This window comes from Agelaius tricolor, unplaced genomic scaffold, assembly GCF_023055355.1.
Source record: "Agelaius tricolor isolate 1412-34295 unplaced genomic scaffold, bAgeTri1.0.p SCAF_33, whole genome shotgun sequence".
In the NCBI taxonomy this organism is placed as follows: Eukaryota; Metazoa; Chordata; class Aves; order Passeriformes; family Icteridae; genus Agelaius; species Agelaius tricolor.
The window spans coordinates 17,070-33,803 of record NW_027269293.1 but is presented as its reverse complement, the minus strand read 5'-3'; the positions used below and the strand labels follow the sequence as shown (position 1 = coordinate 33,803).

Below are 16,734 nucleotides of genomic sequence, written 5' to 3'. Positions count from 1 at the left end.
GCTCGTGTTTTACCTTAAATATCCATGTGCACCCCCAAAACTGCTTCCCGCACCCCAAATGTCCACGTGCACCCCCCAAACATCCGCCTGCACCTCAAATATCGATGTCCGCACTCCATATACCCACCTGCACCCCAAATATCCACGCGCACCCTAAATCCCCGTGTACCCCCCCCAGTACCGCCTCCCACACCCCAAATCCCACACCTCTCCACACCCCTCCCTCCCTCCCCGCACCCCAAATACCCTCCCAGCACCCCAAACCCAGCACCCTCCTACTTCTCACAGCACCCCAAAGCTCTCACAGCACCCCCAAATTCTCCTGCACACCCCAAAAGCGTTTTGGGGTCCCCGTCCCGTTGCAGGGGGTGCTCTGTGGGGTGAGGGTGGCACCGGCCTGGCACCGGGGAGGGCACAGCCACACGGGGGGCTGGGGCATTTGGGGGGGGTTGGGGTTTTTGGGGGGTTTTTGAGGGGGTTTTGGGGGGGGACGAGCACCCCAAAAGGCCCCGCGGTGCCCCCCAGGCGGGGCAGCTGAACGGTTAAAGGAAGAGGAAATCCCGGCAGGAACACGGCCGGGGCCGGAGGCGCTGCCCGAGCTACCGGAGGTGCCGCGGGACAGGAGGGGACCGGGAGAGAACGGGGGGAACCGGGACGGAACAGGGGGAACCGGGACAGAATGGGAACCAGGGGGACCAGGACAGAACGAGAATGTGGGGGGAACCGGGGGGCACCGGGAGAGAATGGGAACCGGGACAGAATGGGGGGAACAGGGAGAGACCGGGAACTGGGACAGAACAAGAACCAGGGGGACCGGGACAGAACGGGAATGTGGGGAAACCGGGACAGAATGAGAACTGGGACAGAACGGGACCTGGGACAGAACAGGGGGAACCTGGGGGGACCAGGAGAGAATGAGGGGAACTGGTACGGAACGGGGACGTGGGGGAACTGGGACAGAACGGGGGGAACTGGGATGGAGCAGGGACAGAAAGGGGATGTGAGGGGAACCGGGAGAGAACGGGAACCTGGAGGGAATGGGGATAGAACAGGGAATAGGGAGACAACGGGAACTTGGAGGGAGCCGGGGGAGAACGGAAACTTTGGGGAACGGGGAGAGAACGGGAACCTCGGGATAGAGCGTGGCCTGCTGGGACCCTGGGGGGAAACTGGGACTTACTGGGAGCCTGGGTGTGGAGCCAGGACATCCCGGAGCCCCCTTGTGGAACCGGGACGTGTTGGGACCCTCAGAGTGGAACCGGGACCTGCTGGGAGCCACGGGCAGGACGATCCCGGACCGCGGGCATGGAGGAGGTGAGGGGGCACTGTCCGTGCTGGGCACAGCGCGGGGCTGACCCCAAACGGGGCTGACCCCATCCGGTCCCGGGGCTCCTCGTGCCGCGCTCCGCGGTGGAATTCCCACTCCGGGCACCGGGATGGGGCCGGTGGCCCAGCGGGCCGGGCTGGTGGCCACAGCTCATCCCTGTGCCAGGAGAACCCGGTAGGTGCCACCCGCTCTGCCCCCGGGGCTGAACGGGGCACGGGCACCCCCACGGGCACCCCGGCCCGGCCCCCGCGCCAGGAGGAGGAGGAGAAAGCGGAGGAAGAGGATGAGGAGGATGACGAGGACGTGGCCAGTGACACCGAGGACATCCCGCTGCTGGCAGGGGCGGCCCCGCGACAGCAGCGGCGACAGCAGCGCCCCGCCAGGTACCGGCACCGGGAGAGCCACCCGCGGGAACACCGGGAACGAGGGGACACCGGGAACGAGGGGACACCGGGACCTCACCGTGCCCTTCCTTGCCCCGCAGGGCGGATGAGGACGGCTGGGAGGCCACCGCCACTGTCCCCACTGTCGCCGCTGTCAGCCCGGACGGTGAGCGCCGCCCCCCGTGCCACCACAGGTGCCACCGCCGCGCTGTCCCTGCCCTGACGGCGGCCGTGTCGCTGTCGCTGTCCCCAGTGCGCAGTCCGGATCTCTTCGAGCGCCTGCAGCACGCCGTGAGCTCCCTGGAGCGCGCCGCCTTCTCCCGCCGCCGGCAGCCCCCGGCGTGGCCGCCGCCCGTCCCGGCCTGGCACCGGGCGCTCCAGGTGAGCCTCGCCACGCCCGCGGTGCCTGCGGCGGCACGGCGGGCACGGACTGACCGGCCTGGCACGGGCAGAGCCTGCAGGAGCTGAGCCGGACACCGGGCTGGGCGCGCCGCTGCTGGCCGGAGGCGGCGGCGGGACCGGGGCCACCGGCGGAGGTGGGGGCGGCGGCGGCAAGGAACGCGAGCCTGCGGGCAGCCCTGGGCCAGCGGGATGAGGAGCTGGGCCAGGCCACGGCCGCGCTGCGGGCGCTGCGGGGCGAGCGGGAGCGCCTGCAGGGCAAGGTGGGTGCGGGACAGCGGGTGCCACCCTCGGGGTGTCCCCGGGTGCCACCGTCGGGGTGTCACCAAAGCGGTGCCGGTGCTGAGTCCCGTGTCCGGTTCAGGTGCGGGATCTGCGGGAGGCTCTGGCCAGGCTGGAGGAGCCGGGAGGGTCTGGCAGTGACACCCCCGGGACCGGTCACACCCTCGTGACTGGTGACACCTCTGGGACTGGCGACACCCCCGGGGTCGGTGACACCCCCGGGCCCAGCAGCCCCCCGGGGCACCGGGTGAGTGCGGGGCTGGAGCACGGGGTGTTCCTGCCCTGGCACGGGGCTCTGGGTCCCCTCCGCGCGATGTCACCCGGGGTGGTGGCAGTGCTCAGTCCCACGGGGTGCCGGCCCCCGGGATGACCTCCCTGGGCCGCTCCCCTCCATGTCGCCCCCTCCCCTGCAGCCCCGCGCCCCGCTGTCCCCCCAGCCCTCGGCGGGGCCCGGCCGGGAACAGGAGGAGCGGCTGCAGCAGCTGCAGGGGTGAGTCCCCCCCGAATCCCGAGTCTCCCCCGAGCCCCGAGTCTCCCCCGAGCCCCGAGTCCCCCGAACACCCCTGGGGACACTGAGGCACGGCCCCGGTGCCCGCGGGCCCGCAGGGTGCTGGCGCGGCTGCAGGAGGCGAACCGGGAGCTGCTGGCGGCGCTGGGCGAGTGCAAGGGCGAGGCGGAGCGGCTGAGCATGGAGCTGGGCAGGCGGGAGGCGCACTGCAGCGGGCTGCGGCTGGCGCTGAGCTGCAGGTGGGACAGGGGACACGGGAGGGGGGACACAGGATGGGGACAGAGACAGGGATGGGGACACGGGATGGGGAAAGTTCCCTGAGACCCTCGGGACGGGGGCCTGAATAGAGATAGGCATGGGATGGGATGGGATGGGATGGGATGGGATGGGATGGGATGGACAAGATTGATGGGATGGGGACAGGGATCAGGATGGGACTAGGATCAGAATCAGGATGGGGACTCGGGTGGGGATAGGGACAAGGATGAGGAATGGGGACAGGGACTGGGCTGGGGACAGGGATGGGACAGGGTTGGGGACAGTCCCCCTGAGCCCCTTGTCCCCCAGCGAGCGCTGTGGGGGCGCCTACGCCGCCCTCCTGGACCTGGTGCGGGCAAAGGTGGCACCGGAGGGTGGCACCCATGGGGGTGAGTGACAGCGGGGGGACACAGGGGGCTGGGGGAGACTGAGGGAAACTGGGGGCTTATGAGGGGGGATGCTGGTGTGCTGGGGAGAATACTGGGAAGATACTGGGAAGTTATCTGGGAGGATACTGGGGGGATACTGGGAATACTGGGGGGATACTGGGGAGCAGTCAGGGAGGATGCCAAAGGGATGTGTAAGGTCCACGTGGGGGTACTGGGGCATGCACGAGGGATACTGGGAGGTACTGGAAGGACTTCGGGGGGATGCAGGGAGCTTGTGGGGCATCCCAATGCCCCCTACACCCCTTGCGGTCACTCCTGGGCAGCGGCACTGCCCGCACCGTGCCCAGGAACCGCGGCGGAACCGAGCCCGGGCCACGAACCGGGACCTGGCCCCGCCACACCGGAACAGAGCCCCGACCGCGCGCCCGGCCCCGGCCCCGCCACACCGGAGCCCCCGGGCCCAGCGGAGGCGGAGAGCCGTGAGGACCCCGCGGACAGCCCCGGGGCTCACAGGTACCGGGGGGCGCGGGGGTCCCGGCGCTGAGCCCCCCCCCCCCCCCCCGGGTGCCCCGTGCCCACCGCCGCCGTGCCCGCCCCGCAGCCCCCGGGGGATGGAGGAGGAGGGAGCGCTGCGGGAGCTCATCCGGCGGCTCCGCGCCGAGCAGGCGGCGGTGAAGGGGTCCCTGCTGGACGCCGCCGAGCTCTCGGAGCCCCCGCGGGAGCGCGACCTCCGGGGCCGGGCGGAGCGGGCGCTGCGGGAAGCGCGGGCGCTGCTGCCCGGCTGGAGGCGGCCGGAGAAGGAGGAACTGCTGCAGGAGCTGGCGGTGCTCAAGGTGGGTTGGGATCCTTCCCTAGATCCCTTCATGGATCCTTCCCTGGGACCCTCCCCGGATTTCTCCATCGATCCCTCCTTGAATCCTTTCCTGGATCCCTCCCCGGCTCCCTCCCCGGTCCCCCGCTGTCTCCCCGGCCGTGCCTCAGTTTCCCCGCGCTGCCAGGAGGCGCTGGCGGAGCTGCGGACGCGGCTGCAGCTGGCTCAGAAGGAGAAGCGAGCCCTGGAGCTGCTGCTGGCCGCGCACGGGCCCCGCGAGGCCGCGCTGCGCCTCCTGCTGCGGGAACGGGAGCGGGAACGGCACCGGGACGGGCGGGACGGAGCCTCCGGCAGCTCCGGCAGCAGCTCTGGCAGCAGCTCCGGCAGCAGCTCCGAGGAGGTAGGGATGGATCCCGTGGGGCTGTTCCTGGGGTTTGGGGGATGCCGAGGGATGGGAGACAGCCGGAAATCTCTGCAGGAGGCGCGGATGGGGCGGGGGGCGGCGATGGCCCCGCTGAACCCCCCGGACCCCGAGAGAACGAGGGAGGAACTGCTCCGGATCCGGGCCAGGTGAGGGATGGGAGCTGTGGGGGATCGGGAAATGTGTGGGGTTGGGAATTCTGTGGGGTCAGCAACTGTGTGGCATCGGGAACTGTGTGGGATCGGGAAATGTGTGGGGTTGGGAATTCTGTGGGGACGGGGAATGGTGTGAGACTGGAATTGCGTGGAGTTGGGAATGGTGCTGTGCGGGCTGGTGGGGCGGGCTCGGGGTGGCCCTGGTGACACTGCCCCGTGTCCCCAGGACGGAGCAGCTGCGTGGCCGTGCCCGGGAGCTGGCGCTGGCCCTGGAGCAGGGCAGCGCTGCCAGCCGTGCCCAGCAGGGGCACAGTGCCACCGTCACCCTGGAGCTTCTCCAGGCGCACAGGTGGGCACGGGCCGGGTCCCTTGGGTGTCCCTGGGTCCCCTTGGTTCCCTCAGTCCCCCTGACTCCCTGGAAGCCCTGACTCCCCTCATCCCCCTGGCTTCCTAAATCCCTGGCTCCCCCAATTCACTAAATCCCTAAATCCCAAAATTCACGGCTCCTCCTCATGCTCCCAGCTCTTCCAACTCTCGGACTCCCTAAATCCCCAAATCCCGGGCTCCCCTGGATCTCCCAGCTCCCCTGACTCCTTAAATCCCTAAATCCCCATCTCCCCCGATTCCCTAAATCCCAAAACCTCCGGCTCCCTTGGATCCCCCGGCTCCCCCAACTCCCTGACTCCCTAAATCCCAAAATCCCCCGACGCCCCAAACCCTCCGAGCTCCTCCCATTCCTCGGCTCCCTAAATCCCCAAACCCCCCAAAGCCCCTGCTCCCCCTGGGTGCCCCCAATCCCCTGACGCCCGCTGCCCGCAGCTCGCTGGCCCTGGCGTACCGCGGGGCGCGGCGCAAGCAGGCGGAGCAGCTGCGGCGGCTGCAGGCGCGGGCGGCGGCGCTGCGGGGCCAGCACGGCCGCAGGGAGCGAGCCCTGGCCCGGACACTGCGGGAGCTGGAGCGAGGAGGCGAGACCTGCATCTAAGGAGCCCCGGAAATCCCTGGGGAAACTCGGAAATTCATGGGGAGCCCCGGAAACCCCTGGGGAAATTCGGAAATCTATGGGAAAACTCGGAAATCCCTGGGGAAACTTGGAAAATCATGGGGAAATTCGGAAATCTTTGGGAAAATTTGGAAATCTATGGGGAAATCTGAAAATCTGTCTGGTGTCCGTGTCCAGTGTCCATGTCCGTGTCCGGGGGCCCGACTGACCCCGGGGTCGGAGGTCAGGGCTTGGCCCCTTTTGAGATTCAAATTCGCTTTGTGCGGGGTCAGGGCCCTGTGACAGGCGGGGCCACCTCGGGGCTGGGGACAGCAGGGGACACAGCGGGTGGCACCGGACACGGCAGGTGGCACCGGACACGGCAGGTGGCACCTGGCGCTGGCACCTCCCCCCGCCACGTCCCCCATAGCCCCTGGCCACCGCGAGTCCCTGGCTGGTGCCTCAGTTTCCCCCTGGAAAGGTGGAGAAGTCAGGTCAGCCCCGGGGATTGTCCGGAGGTGTCACCATCACCGCTCCTTGGGGTGACACTGGGGACGTGGGGGGGTGGCAATGTGGGGACAGTGAGGCTTGAATGCCCAGAGTGGCTGAAAATCAGGGATTTGACCCCAAAATGCTCCATTTCACTCATGGGACATCGGGGGGACAGAGGGATGGGGTGGAACCAGTCCAATCCCGATCCAATCCCAGTCCAATCCTGATCCGATCCCAGTCCAATCCCAGCCCAATCCAAATCCAATCCCAAATCCACATGGGGGATCCCCAGGTGATTTCACCCACTGAAAAAAATCCAGGATGATTTTTAGGATCTTTCTCTGACCTCCCACCAAGGCTGGGTTTGTCCATTAGGAAGGATCTGGGATGATTTTGGGGATCTTTTCCTGCTTTTCCGCCATCCCCAACCCCATCCCCATCCTCCACACCCCACCAGAGCCCCAAACCATCCCGAAGCCTCTGGAGCTGCCGCTGACCCCAAAAAGGAGCCCAGAAAAACATCGGAGCCTTCCCGGGGCCCTTTTGTGGGGCGGGAGCAGCAGAGCAGAGCGAGGAGCAGGAGGAGGAGGGGTGGGAATGGGAATTCTTCGGGAATTTGGGAATTCAGGAACTGGAATTCCTCCGGAGATCAAACATCAAAACAAACCCAGATCCCATTTCCACCTTTGTTCCTGGATTGTTATTTTGGGGGGTTTTTGGGGGGTTTGGGTTGGTTTTTTTCCAGGGAATCCGAGGCCACAAATCCCAACCTGGCATGGGTGAAGGGTGGGGGTGACCCCACTGGGCCCGGATTGGGATCCCCCAAAACCCAACCCCATTCCCAGCTGGGGTTCCCAGGGCTTGTCCCATGATCAGGGGAACTGGGATCCCCTAAATCCAGGGAACTGGGGCACCCCACTCTTGGGGACATTGTGGGGACAGGGGGACTCTGTGGATTGGGATCCCTCAAAAGCCAGTCCCATTCCCAGCTGGATTTTCCAGGGATTGTCCCATGATTTGGGGAACTGGGATCCCTTCAGAGCACCCTAAATCCAGAGAATTATGGCACCCCACTCTTGGGGACATTGTGGGGACAGGGGATTGGGATCTCCCAAAGCTGACCCCATTCCCAGCTGGATTTTCCAGGGGTTATCCCATGATTTGTTTGGCTTTAGGATCAAACCACTAAATTCAGGGAATTCAGGGTTTAATTCCATTTATGGCCATCTCTGCTGCACCCCAGTTCCAGGTTTAGCTTCACTTTTCCCTAAACCCCGAGCCAGAACCCAGATCAGGAACTCCAAGGTCGATCCCAGCCTGGCACCTTGGGGACACTGCGGCGTTTTTGGGGTCACTTTGGGGACTTTGCCCCGTAAGTGCCTGGGGCAGGGCGGGGTGCCGGGGTCAGGCACCTTTTCCTGCTGGGATTATCCCGATTATCCCGGGTTAATGATTCCCAGGAATCCCAGCACCCACCGGGAGACGGGTCCGACTGGATTGACCGCATTGCAGCCGCATTTATGGGGCCGCAGGACCTTTGGGGCCGCAGGGACTTTATGGGGCTGCAGGGACCTTTTGGGACCATGGAGGTTTATGGGGCCACAGGATTTTGTCCTGGTGCAATGTGGGGTTCCCAGTACAACACCAGTTTGATACTGGGATCCCAGCTAGATCCTGGAATCCCAGTTCCAGTGCCAGGCTCCCAGTTTGACCCAGAATCCCAGTGATCCCAGGGTGATCCTGGAATCCCAGTGATCCCATTTTGATACCAGATTCCCAGTTCCGTGCTGGGATCCCGGTGCCACGTGGGGCTCCTGTCCCAGTGCCAGGTTCCTGGCACACTGTGGGGCTCCCAGTTTGATCCAGGAACCCCCGAGCCGTGCCAGGCCCCCGCCTGGACCCCGGGATCCCAGTTTGATTTGGGATCCCAGTGCCAGGCTCCTAGTCTGATCCCGGTTTCCCAATCTGATCCCAGTTCCCCAGTCCCATCCCTTTTTCTCAGTTTGATCCTGGTTTCCCAGTCTGATCCTGGTTTCCTGGCCCCATCCCGGTTTCCCAGTTTGATCCCGGTTTCCCAGCCCCATTCCGGTTTCCCGGTCCCATCCCGATTTCCCAGCGCTCCCGGTGCCGGCCGAGCCCCGGGCGTGCCCGAACCGCCGCGGGGGCCCGGGAAGGGCCCCGGCCGCCGCCTCCGGTGCCGAACCGCGCTCTCCATCCCCGCTCCCCTCGCTCCCTCCGGCCCCGCTGGTCCCGGTGGCTCCGCTGGTCCCGGTGGCCGTTCCCGACCCGCGGAGCGCGGGGGGCGTGGAGCGGCCCCGGTGCGGCGGCGGCGGCGGGGCCGGGACCGGGGCAGGACCCGGGAGCGGAAGGGGAGGAGGCCGGGGAGGAGCATCCAGGGCGGCCACCGCGGCAGCGGCTGAACTTTGCTCTTTCACGGGAGGCGGGGAGAGCCCCGGGGCTCGGCGGAGCCGGTCCCGCCGCACCCGCAGCCGCACCGGCACCGGGCTGCGAGCGGCGGCGGGGCCCGGAGAGCGGCGAGGGCGAACCGGGGCAGCGCCGCCTCCTTCCTCCTCCTCCTCCTCCTCTTCTCCTCCTCCTCCTTCCAGCCGGTGCCGCGGAGCGCAGGAGCCACCGGGGGCGGGAGCGGCCCCGCATGCGGCCGGTGCCCGCGGGGGGATGCGCCGCGCCCCGGCCCCGCCGCCGCCGCCGCCGCAAACTTTCCGCGGGGCCGTGAACCGGCAGGAGGAGGAGGAGGAGGAGGAGAGCGACAAATCCCTGAGGGGGCGACCCCAAAAAAAAACCTGAAAAAGAAAAACTACCCCAAAAAGCGGAGCTTTTCCCAGCCGGCGGTTCCTCGGTAAAACTTACCGAACTCGGCGCGGGGAAGCACCGGGAGGGGAAGAACCGGGAGGAGAAGAACCGGGAGCAGAACCGGGAGGGGAAGAACTGGGAGCAGAACCAGCACCGGGAGGGGAAGAACCGGGAGAAGAACCGTGAGGAGAAGAACCGGGGGAAGAACCAAGAGCAGAACCAGCACCGGGAGGGGAAGCACCGGGAGCAGAAGCAGCACCGGGCAGAGAAGAACCGGGAGCAGAAGCAGCACCGGGAGGAGCAGCAGCACCGGCAGGCTCCGCTCGATGCGGCGCTGAGCCCCCGCGGCCCCGCGGAGCCATGGCCATGGTGGCCGGCGCTTGGGGCGAGCCGAACGGCGGCGGAGCCGGTGGCACCGGGGGCGGCGGCGGCGGCGCGGAGGAGGCGGCGTCCCCCGGCGGCGGCGGCAGCGACGCGGAGCACGGCGAGGAGGAGCGGCCCGGGGCCGGCGCGGACTGCGTGGTGTGCGGGGACAAATCCAGCGGGAAGCACTACGGCGTGTTCACCTGCGAGGGCTGCAAGAGCTTCTTCAAGCGCAGCATCCGCAGGAACCTCAGCTACACCTGCAGGTGACAGCGGGGGGACAGCGGGGGATCCCGGCTGGGGATGAGTTGGGGTCTCGGTGTGGTGGTGCTGGGGGTGTCCCAGTACAAACCAGTGGCCCTCAGTACAGCACGAGGGTCTCCCAGTACAAACCACTGGGTTCCAGTAGAACACGCGGGTCTCCCAGTACAGCGCGAGAGTCTCCCAGTACAAACCAGTGGCTCCCAGTGCAAATGAGGGGTCCCCAGTGCAGCTCGAAACGGCGCTCCCAGTTCAGCCCAGGGGCTCCCGGTTCAGCTGAGGTTTCCCCCCAGCCCATCCCAGTATCCCCCAGTCCATCCCAGTATCCCCCAGTCCATCCCAGTATCCCCCAGCCCCGGCTGTCCCCATTCCCGGCATTCCAGGTCCATCTCCCGGCATTCCCAGTCCATGTCGGTCCATTCCCGGTCCATTCCGGTCCATCCCGGTGTTCCCGCGGTGCCCGTGAATCACCCCGGGCACGGCCGGGATCCAGTGGGAGTCGCGGGAATGCCGGGAGCACCGGGAACACCGGGGTGGACTGGGATGGACCGGGAACACCGGGATCCAGCAGGAGCAGGATCCTCTGGAATACCGGGGGCAGCGATCCACCGGGATACCGGGACCGGGGAGCCTCTGGAATTCCGGGATAATGGGAGCAGGGAGCCTCTGGAATTCCGGGATACGGGGAGCAGGGAGTCCCTGGAATTCCAGGATAATGGGACCGGGGATCCTCTGGAATTCCAGGATACCGGGAACAGGAATCCCCTGGAATTCCAGGATACCGGGATCTCTGAGGAATCTAGGATGGGATCTCCAGGAATTTCCAGAGTTTGGAACAAGGGAGTTCCCAATCCCAGGCTGCTCCTGGAGGGCGGAATTCCCAAATTTCTGAGGGTCCCCATTCCCTCATCCCAGCTCACGGACGGCTCTGGAATTTTTGGGAGGAGGGAAAAGGATTGGAAATCATCCAGGAGCCATTGGATCCAATCTTGGCAGGAATAGGTTCCAGATCCTAAAAAATCCTGGATTTTGGGAAAAGTTCCCCTGAAATTATCCCAAATTTTTTTTTTCCAGTTGATAAAACCACCAGGATAATTCCTCGAATTTTGGGAAAAGCTCCTAAAATTTTAATGGATTTTTTTCCCAGTGGATAAAATCACCAGGATAATTCCCACTATGCCTGTGGAATTTTGGGAAAAGCTCCCAGAAATATCCCGGATTATTGCCAATGAGCAAAATCACTTGGATGATCCCACCACAGCCTTGGAATTTTGGGAAAAGCTCCCCAAAACTCATCCCAGATTTCTCCCAGTCCCAACAGGAATTCCCTCAATCCCTCCGCAGCTGCAGGAGTGGCACAGGCCAGAATTCCCAGCTGGAAAACCTTCCCAAAAAATCCTCCTGGATTTTTCCCAGTGGATAAAACCAACTGGGTAATTCCTTGGAATTTTGGGAAAAGCTCCCTAAATTATCCTGGATTTTTTTCCCAATGGATAAAACCACCTGATTAATTCCTTGGAATTTCGGGAAAAGCTCCGCAGTTTCCTCCTGGATTTTTCCCAAGAGCTGAACCCTCCCCCAGCATCGGGAAAACCTTTCCCAAAAATCCCCTCTGGAGTTTTCCAATGGGATAGGAGGCAGCGAGCTGGGAAATTTGGGAAGCTCCGAAAGGCCCGGGCTGTGCTAATGACTTAATTAGGGCGGGTAATTAGCGGGAGCGATAATTAAAGGCATTTTGAATATGCAAATGAGCTCGGGGCCGCTTTGGATTCCCAGAACAAAAGCGGGAACCTGGAGCTTTGTTCCACTGGAAAAGCCAAAAATTCCCAAGTCACTTCCTGGCTTTTGAAATTAAAAAAAAAAAGGGGGGGAAAAACCTTTGGATTTTTCCTTTTTGGATTCCGGCCTGTGCCGCCCCTGGAGCTGGGGAGGGATTGAGGGAATTCCTGCTGGGATTGGGAGAAATCTGGCAAGAGTTTTGGGGAGCTTTTCCCAAAATTCCAAGGAATTACCCAGGTGGTTTTATCCACTGGGAAAAAATCTGACATAATTTTTGGGATCTTTTCCCAAAATTCCAAGGAATTATCCATTGGGGAAAAACTAATCCAGGATAATTTTGGGATCTTTTCCTGCTGCTCCCAGACCTTGGTGGCTCCCCTGGATATTTTCATCACTGGAAAAAAATATTCCGGGATAATTCCCATTTTTTTCCCAGTTCTTCGAGCCTTTCCCGATCGTTTTCTGGGAATTCAGGCCTGGATGAAGACATCAGGGCCGCTCCTGATCCTGCTTTTCATCGGGATCACGTTCCCGGCCGCGCCGGGGATGTTGAAGATGAATTAATTCCGTGTTGGGATTCCGGAAGGTTCTGTGGCGGGATTCCCGCGGCTCCAGCCCTGGAATTCATCCCAAATTCTCTTTTCCCGCCCCGATTCTGGCTAGGAAGGGATTTCCTGCTCTGGGATCAGCCTGGGAATGGGATCTGGGGGGTTGGATGGGAGATTCCATGTGGGAGTGGGAGCCAGGAGCCCTTTTCCAGGGATTTTGGGAATTTGAGGAATTTTGGGATGAATCCATCCTTTTGCAGGCTCTGAGGAATTTGGGGAATTCTCTCCCTTTATCCCAGAATCCTGTGGGATTTGGGGTCAGCACTGCCTGAGAGATTTCAGGCCCAACCCCACAGGAAATTCCTGGAATTCTTTGGAATTCCTGGAGCTGCATCCATGGGCTCACCAACAATTAAATCCCAAAACCGTTTCCAGACATGGCAGGGATCAGGATGAAAATCAGTGGGATTTTTTGGGATCAGGATGAAAATCCAATGGGATTTTTTGGGATCACCATGAAAAAAACCCCATCAGCAACGACCATCTCAATAAAATCCCATAAAAATTGGGGAATGGGCTCTGGGATTCCTGGGATGGATTTGGGGGGGCTGAAATTCCTGGGAATTCTGGCTGATCCCAATGATTCCCGCAGGTCCAACCGGGACTGCCAGATTGACCAACACCACCGGAACCAGTGCCAGTACTGCCGCCTCAAGAAGTGCTTCCGAGTGGGCATGAGGAAGGAAGGTAGGGAAAAAATTCCCAAGGAATCCCAGGAATTCTGGGAATCCCCAGGTTTTGGGGGAAAAAACCCTAATTCTTTCCTATTTTTTGTGGATTTTTTTTTGATTTTTGGGGGATCTGTGTGAGGTCAGGATGAAAATCCAGTGGGATTTTAGGATCAGGATGAAAATCCAGAAGGTTTCTTTGGTATTGGGATGAAGGTCCAGTAGGACCTGATTGGGGTCAGGATGAAGATCCAGTAGGATCCGTGTGGGATCAGGATAAAAATCTGGTGGGATTTTTTGGGATCGGATTGAAAATCCAGTAAGATCCATGTAGGATCAGGATGAAGATCCAGAAGGATCCGTGTGAGATTGGGATGAAAATCCGATGGGATGTTTTTGGATTGGGATGAAAACCCAGTAGGATCCATGTAGGATCAGGACGAAGATCCAGTAGGATCTGTGTGGGATCAGGATGAAAATCTGATGGGATTTTTTGGGATCGGGATGAAAATCTGGTGGGATCATTTGGGTTTACCATGCAAACCCAGTAGGATCCATGTAGGATCGGAATGCAGATCCATGTAGGATCCATGTGGGGTTGGGATAAAAATGTGGTGGGATTTTTTGGATTGGGATGAAACTCTAATGGGATTTTTTTTGCTCACCATGAAAACCCCAACCTTCCTCCCCCTCCAGCTGTGCAGCGGGGCCGAATCCCGCCCAGCCACTCCAGCAGCAGCCCCAACCCCCTCCCAGCCGGCGACTTCTTCAACGGGCAGCCGGTGTCGGAGCTGATCTCACAGCTGCTGCGCGCCGAGCCCTACCCGGCGGCGCGCTACGGCTCGCAGTACGCGCAGCAGCAGCAGCCGCCGGGCAGCGTCATGGGCATCGACAACATCTGCGAGCTGGCCGCCCGCCTGCTCTTCAGCACGGTGGAGTGGGCGCGAAACATCCCCTTCTTCCCCGAGCTGCCCGTGTCCGACCAGGTGGCCCTGCTGCGGCTGAGCTGGAGCGAGCTGTTCGTGCTGAACGCGGCGCAGTCAGCGCTGCCGCTGCACATGGCGCCGCTGCTGGCAGCCGCCGGCTTCCACGCCTCGCCCATGTCGGCAGAGAGGGTGGTGGCCTTCATGGATCAGATCCGGGTCTTCCAGGAGCAGGTGGAAAAGCTCAACCGGCTGCAGGTGGACTCGGCTGAGTACAGCTGCCTCAAGGCCATCGCGCTCTTCACGCCTGGTGAGGGGCTGGGGGCAGGTGGGAGGGACTGGGGTTTTCCTGAGGGTTTTTGGGGTTGGGGATGGGTAGGGAGAGGTTGTTCTGAGCATTTTTCTGAGGGTTTGGGGGTTCTGGGAGTGAGTAAGGAGAGGTTTTCCTGTGTTTTTCCAAGAGTTGGTGGTTGGATCTGTCTGAATTTGGGAATGAACAGGGAAAGGTTTTTGTGGGTTTATCTGAGGGTTTGGGGACTTGAGATTTTTAAAGATTCCTAATGGATTTGAGGATATTCTCAATGGATTTGGGGATATTCCCTATAAATTTCAGGATATTTCTTTAAATTTTGGAATATTCCAAATGGATTTTGGGGTATTCCCAATAGATTTTGAGAGATTCCCAATGGATTTTGGGAGATTGGATCTGAGGATATTCCCAATAGATTCGGGGATATTCCCAGTGGATTTTGGGGATACTGGATTTGGGGACATTCCCAACGGATCCCATGCCACCCCCCCACATCCAACCGCTCTCCGTTCCCTCGCAGATGCCTGCGGGCTGTCGGACCCGGCACACGTGGAGACGCTGCAGGAGAAGGCGCAGGTGGCGCTGACCGAGTATGAGCGCTCGCAGTTCCCGTCGCAGCCGCAGCGCTTCGGGCGGCTCCTGCTGCGGCTGCCCGCGCTGCGCGCCGTGCCCGCCGCCCTCATCTCACAGCTCTTCTTCATGCGCCTGGTGGGCAAGACGCCCATCGAGACCCTGATCCGCGACATGCTGCTGTCCGGCAGCACCTTCAACTGGCCCTACGGCGCCGGGCAGTAGGGACGGATGGACGCATGGACACACAGACGGACGGCAGGATGGATGGATGGACGCATGGACAGATGGGCAGTGGGACGGATGGATGGACAGTGGGACGGATGGACAGTGGGACAAGTCGGACAGATGGACAGATGGACAGCGGGATGGGCCGGAGAACAAGATGGACCCGAAAATGGGATGGGCCAGATAATGGAACAGGCTGGACAGTGAGATGGGCTGGACAATGGGATGGGATGGACAACAGGACAGGCCGGATAATAGGGATGGGCCAGACAATGTGATGGACCAGACAATGGGACGGGCTGGACAGTGTGATGGACGGACAACGGGACAGGCTGGACAATGGGACGGGCTGGACAATGGGATGGGCTGGAAAATGGGATGGGCCAGACAACAGGACAGGCCGGACAACGGGATGGGCCAGATAATAGGGGCAGGCTGGACAGTGGGATGGGCCAGACAATGGGCCGGACAGACAGCAGGATGGGCCTGACAGTGGAATGGGCCAGAGAACAGGATGGACACTCCCCAGGAAGGGAATTGGGATTCTCCACAATGCCGGCGGCTCCTGGCCCTGCCGGAATGGGGGTGCACCCTCGCGGGTTGTGCCTGCAGAGTTGTGGGGTTGGCACCAAAGGTTTTGGGGCATTGTCACGGGAATTTGTGGGGTTCCAGCATTGTCCCAAAAAGTTTTGGGGTATTGAGGTTGTCCCCAAAAGAGATCCCAGTGTTGTCCCAAAATGTTTTGGGGCCCCGGCATTCTCACCAGAAGTTTTGGGGTCGTGGAGTTTTCACCAAAGGTTTTGGGGTCCTGGTGTTGTCTCCAGAAGAGGTCCCAATGTCATCCTCAAATTGTCCCTGAATGTTTTGGGGTCCTGGAATTGTCCCCAAAAGTTTTGGGGTCCTGGTGTTGTCCCCAAAGACTTTGGGGTCCTGGTGTTGTCCAAAATGGTTTTGGGGTCCTGGCATTGTCCCCAAAAGTTTTGGGGTCCTGGTGTTGTCACCAAAGGTTTTGGGGTCCTGAGGTTGTCCCCATAAGTTTTGGGGTCCCGGTGTTGTCTCCAAAAGAGCTCCTAGTGTTGTCCCAAATAGTTCTGGGGCCCTGGCCTTGTCCCCAGGGTCTTCCCAAAGATGGAGGGGACACACAAGGAACACAGACCCCCCCCCCCCCCCCCCCCCCCCCCGAGACTGTCGTCCCCAGCTGGCACCAGGATGAGCCAGGATTTCGGACTTCGGGATTTGGGATTTTGGGATTCTGGGACCATACCCGGCCGATGGAATCCTCGCTCCGCCATATAAACTCATTAATTAATGCCAATTAAAGATGTTTCCTACAACTCCGGCGGTCTGGAATGAGCCAACATTTGGGATTTTGGGATTTGGGATTTCAGTATTTTGGGATTTGGAATTTCAGGATGTTGGGATTCCAGGACCATTCACCGATTGGAATCCTCACTCCACCATATAAACCCGTTAACTAACACCAATTAAAGACATTTCCTACAATCCCAGGGTCTGGATTTGGGATCTAGCAGCAAAATTGGAACTGGGGAGATCAAACCCACCCCAAAAATAGGGAACATTCCATAAAAATCCTGAAATTGGGATTTTTTTTTTGGGGGGTGGATTAGGGATTTCAGGGGTTCTTCTTCAGTTTGGGGTTTTTTTTGAGGAGGGGGGAATTTGGGATTTGGGTGATTTGGGTTTCTCTTCTCAAGATTTGGGATTTTTCTTCCTAAACAGAGATATTTGAGATTTCCTTCCTAAAGTGGAGGGATTTGGGATTTCCCCTCCAAAACTGGGAGGGGTTTT

At 61.3% G+C, this 16,734-nt stretch overlaps 2 protein-coding genes across 3 annotated transcripts; both read left to right on the top strand.

Annotated features, from left to right (window-relative positions):
- The first annotated feature begins 595 nt into the window (after positions 1–595).
- USHBP1 (USH1 protein network component harmonin binding protein 1) lies at positions 596–6,057 on the top strand. Its single transcript, XM_071451972.1, has 16 exons — positions 596–608; positions 1,252–1,314; positions 1,493–1,710; positions 1,812–1,876; positions 1,964–2,091; positions 2,163–2,372; positions 2,474–2,638; positions 2,805–2,881; positions 2,998–3,138; positions 3,467–3,546; positions 3,894–4,059; positions 4,148–4,379; positions 4,545–4,757; positions 4,836–4,927; positions 5,160–5,282; positions 5,753–6,057. The coding sequence occupies exons 2-16, from the start codon at positions 1,306–1,308 to the stop codon at positions 5,913–5,915; spliced, it is 2,082 nt and encodes a 693-aa protein (XP_071308073.1). The 5' UTR covers positions 596–608; positions 1,252–1,305; the 3' UTR covers positions 5,916–6,057.
- Positions 6,058–8,783: 2,726 nt separating this feature from the next.
- On the top strand, positions 8,784–16,428 carry NR2F6 (nuclear receptor subfamily 2 group F member 6). 2 transcript variants are annotated; one of them, XR_011683121.1, is made up of 5 exons: positions 8,784–9,844; positions 12,819–12,913; positions 13,591–14,127; positions 14,648–15,559; positions 15,723–16,428. XR_011683121.1 is itself a non-coding variant. In XM_071451765.1 (4 exons), the coding sequence occupies exons 1-4, from the start codon at positions 9,576–9,578 to the stop codon at positions 14,920–14,922; spliced, it is 1,176 nt and encodes a 391-aa protein (XP_071307866.1). In that variant the 5' UTR covers positions 8,784–9,575; the 3' UTR covers positions 14,923–16,428. The 2 variants fall into 2 exon arrangements, 1 of the variants encoding a protein (XP_071307866.1); XM_071451765.1 differs by having other exon boundaries at positions 14,648–16,428.
- The last annotated feature ends 306 nt before the right edge of the window (positions 16,429–16,734 follow it).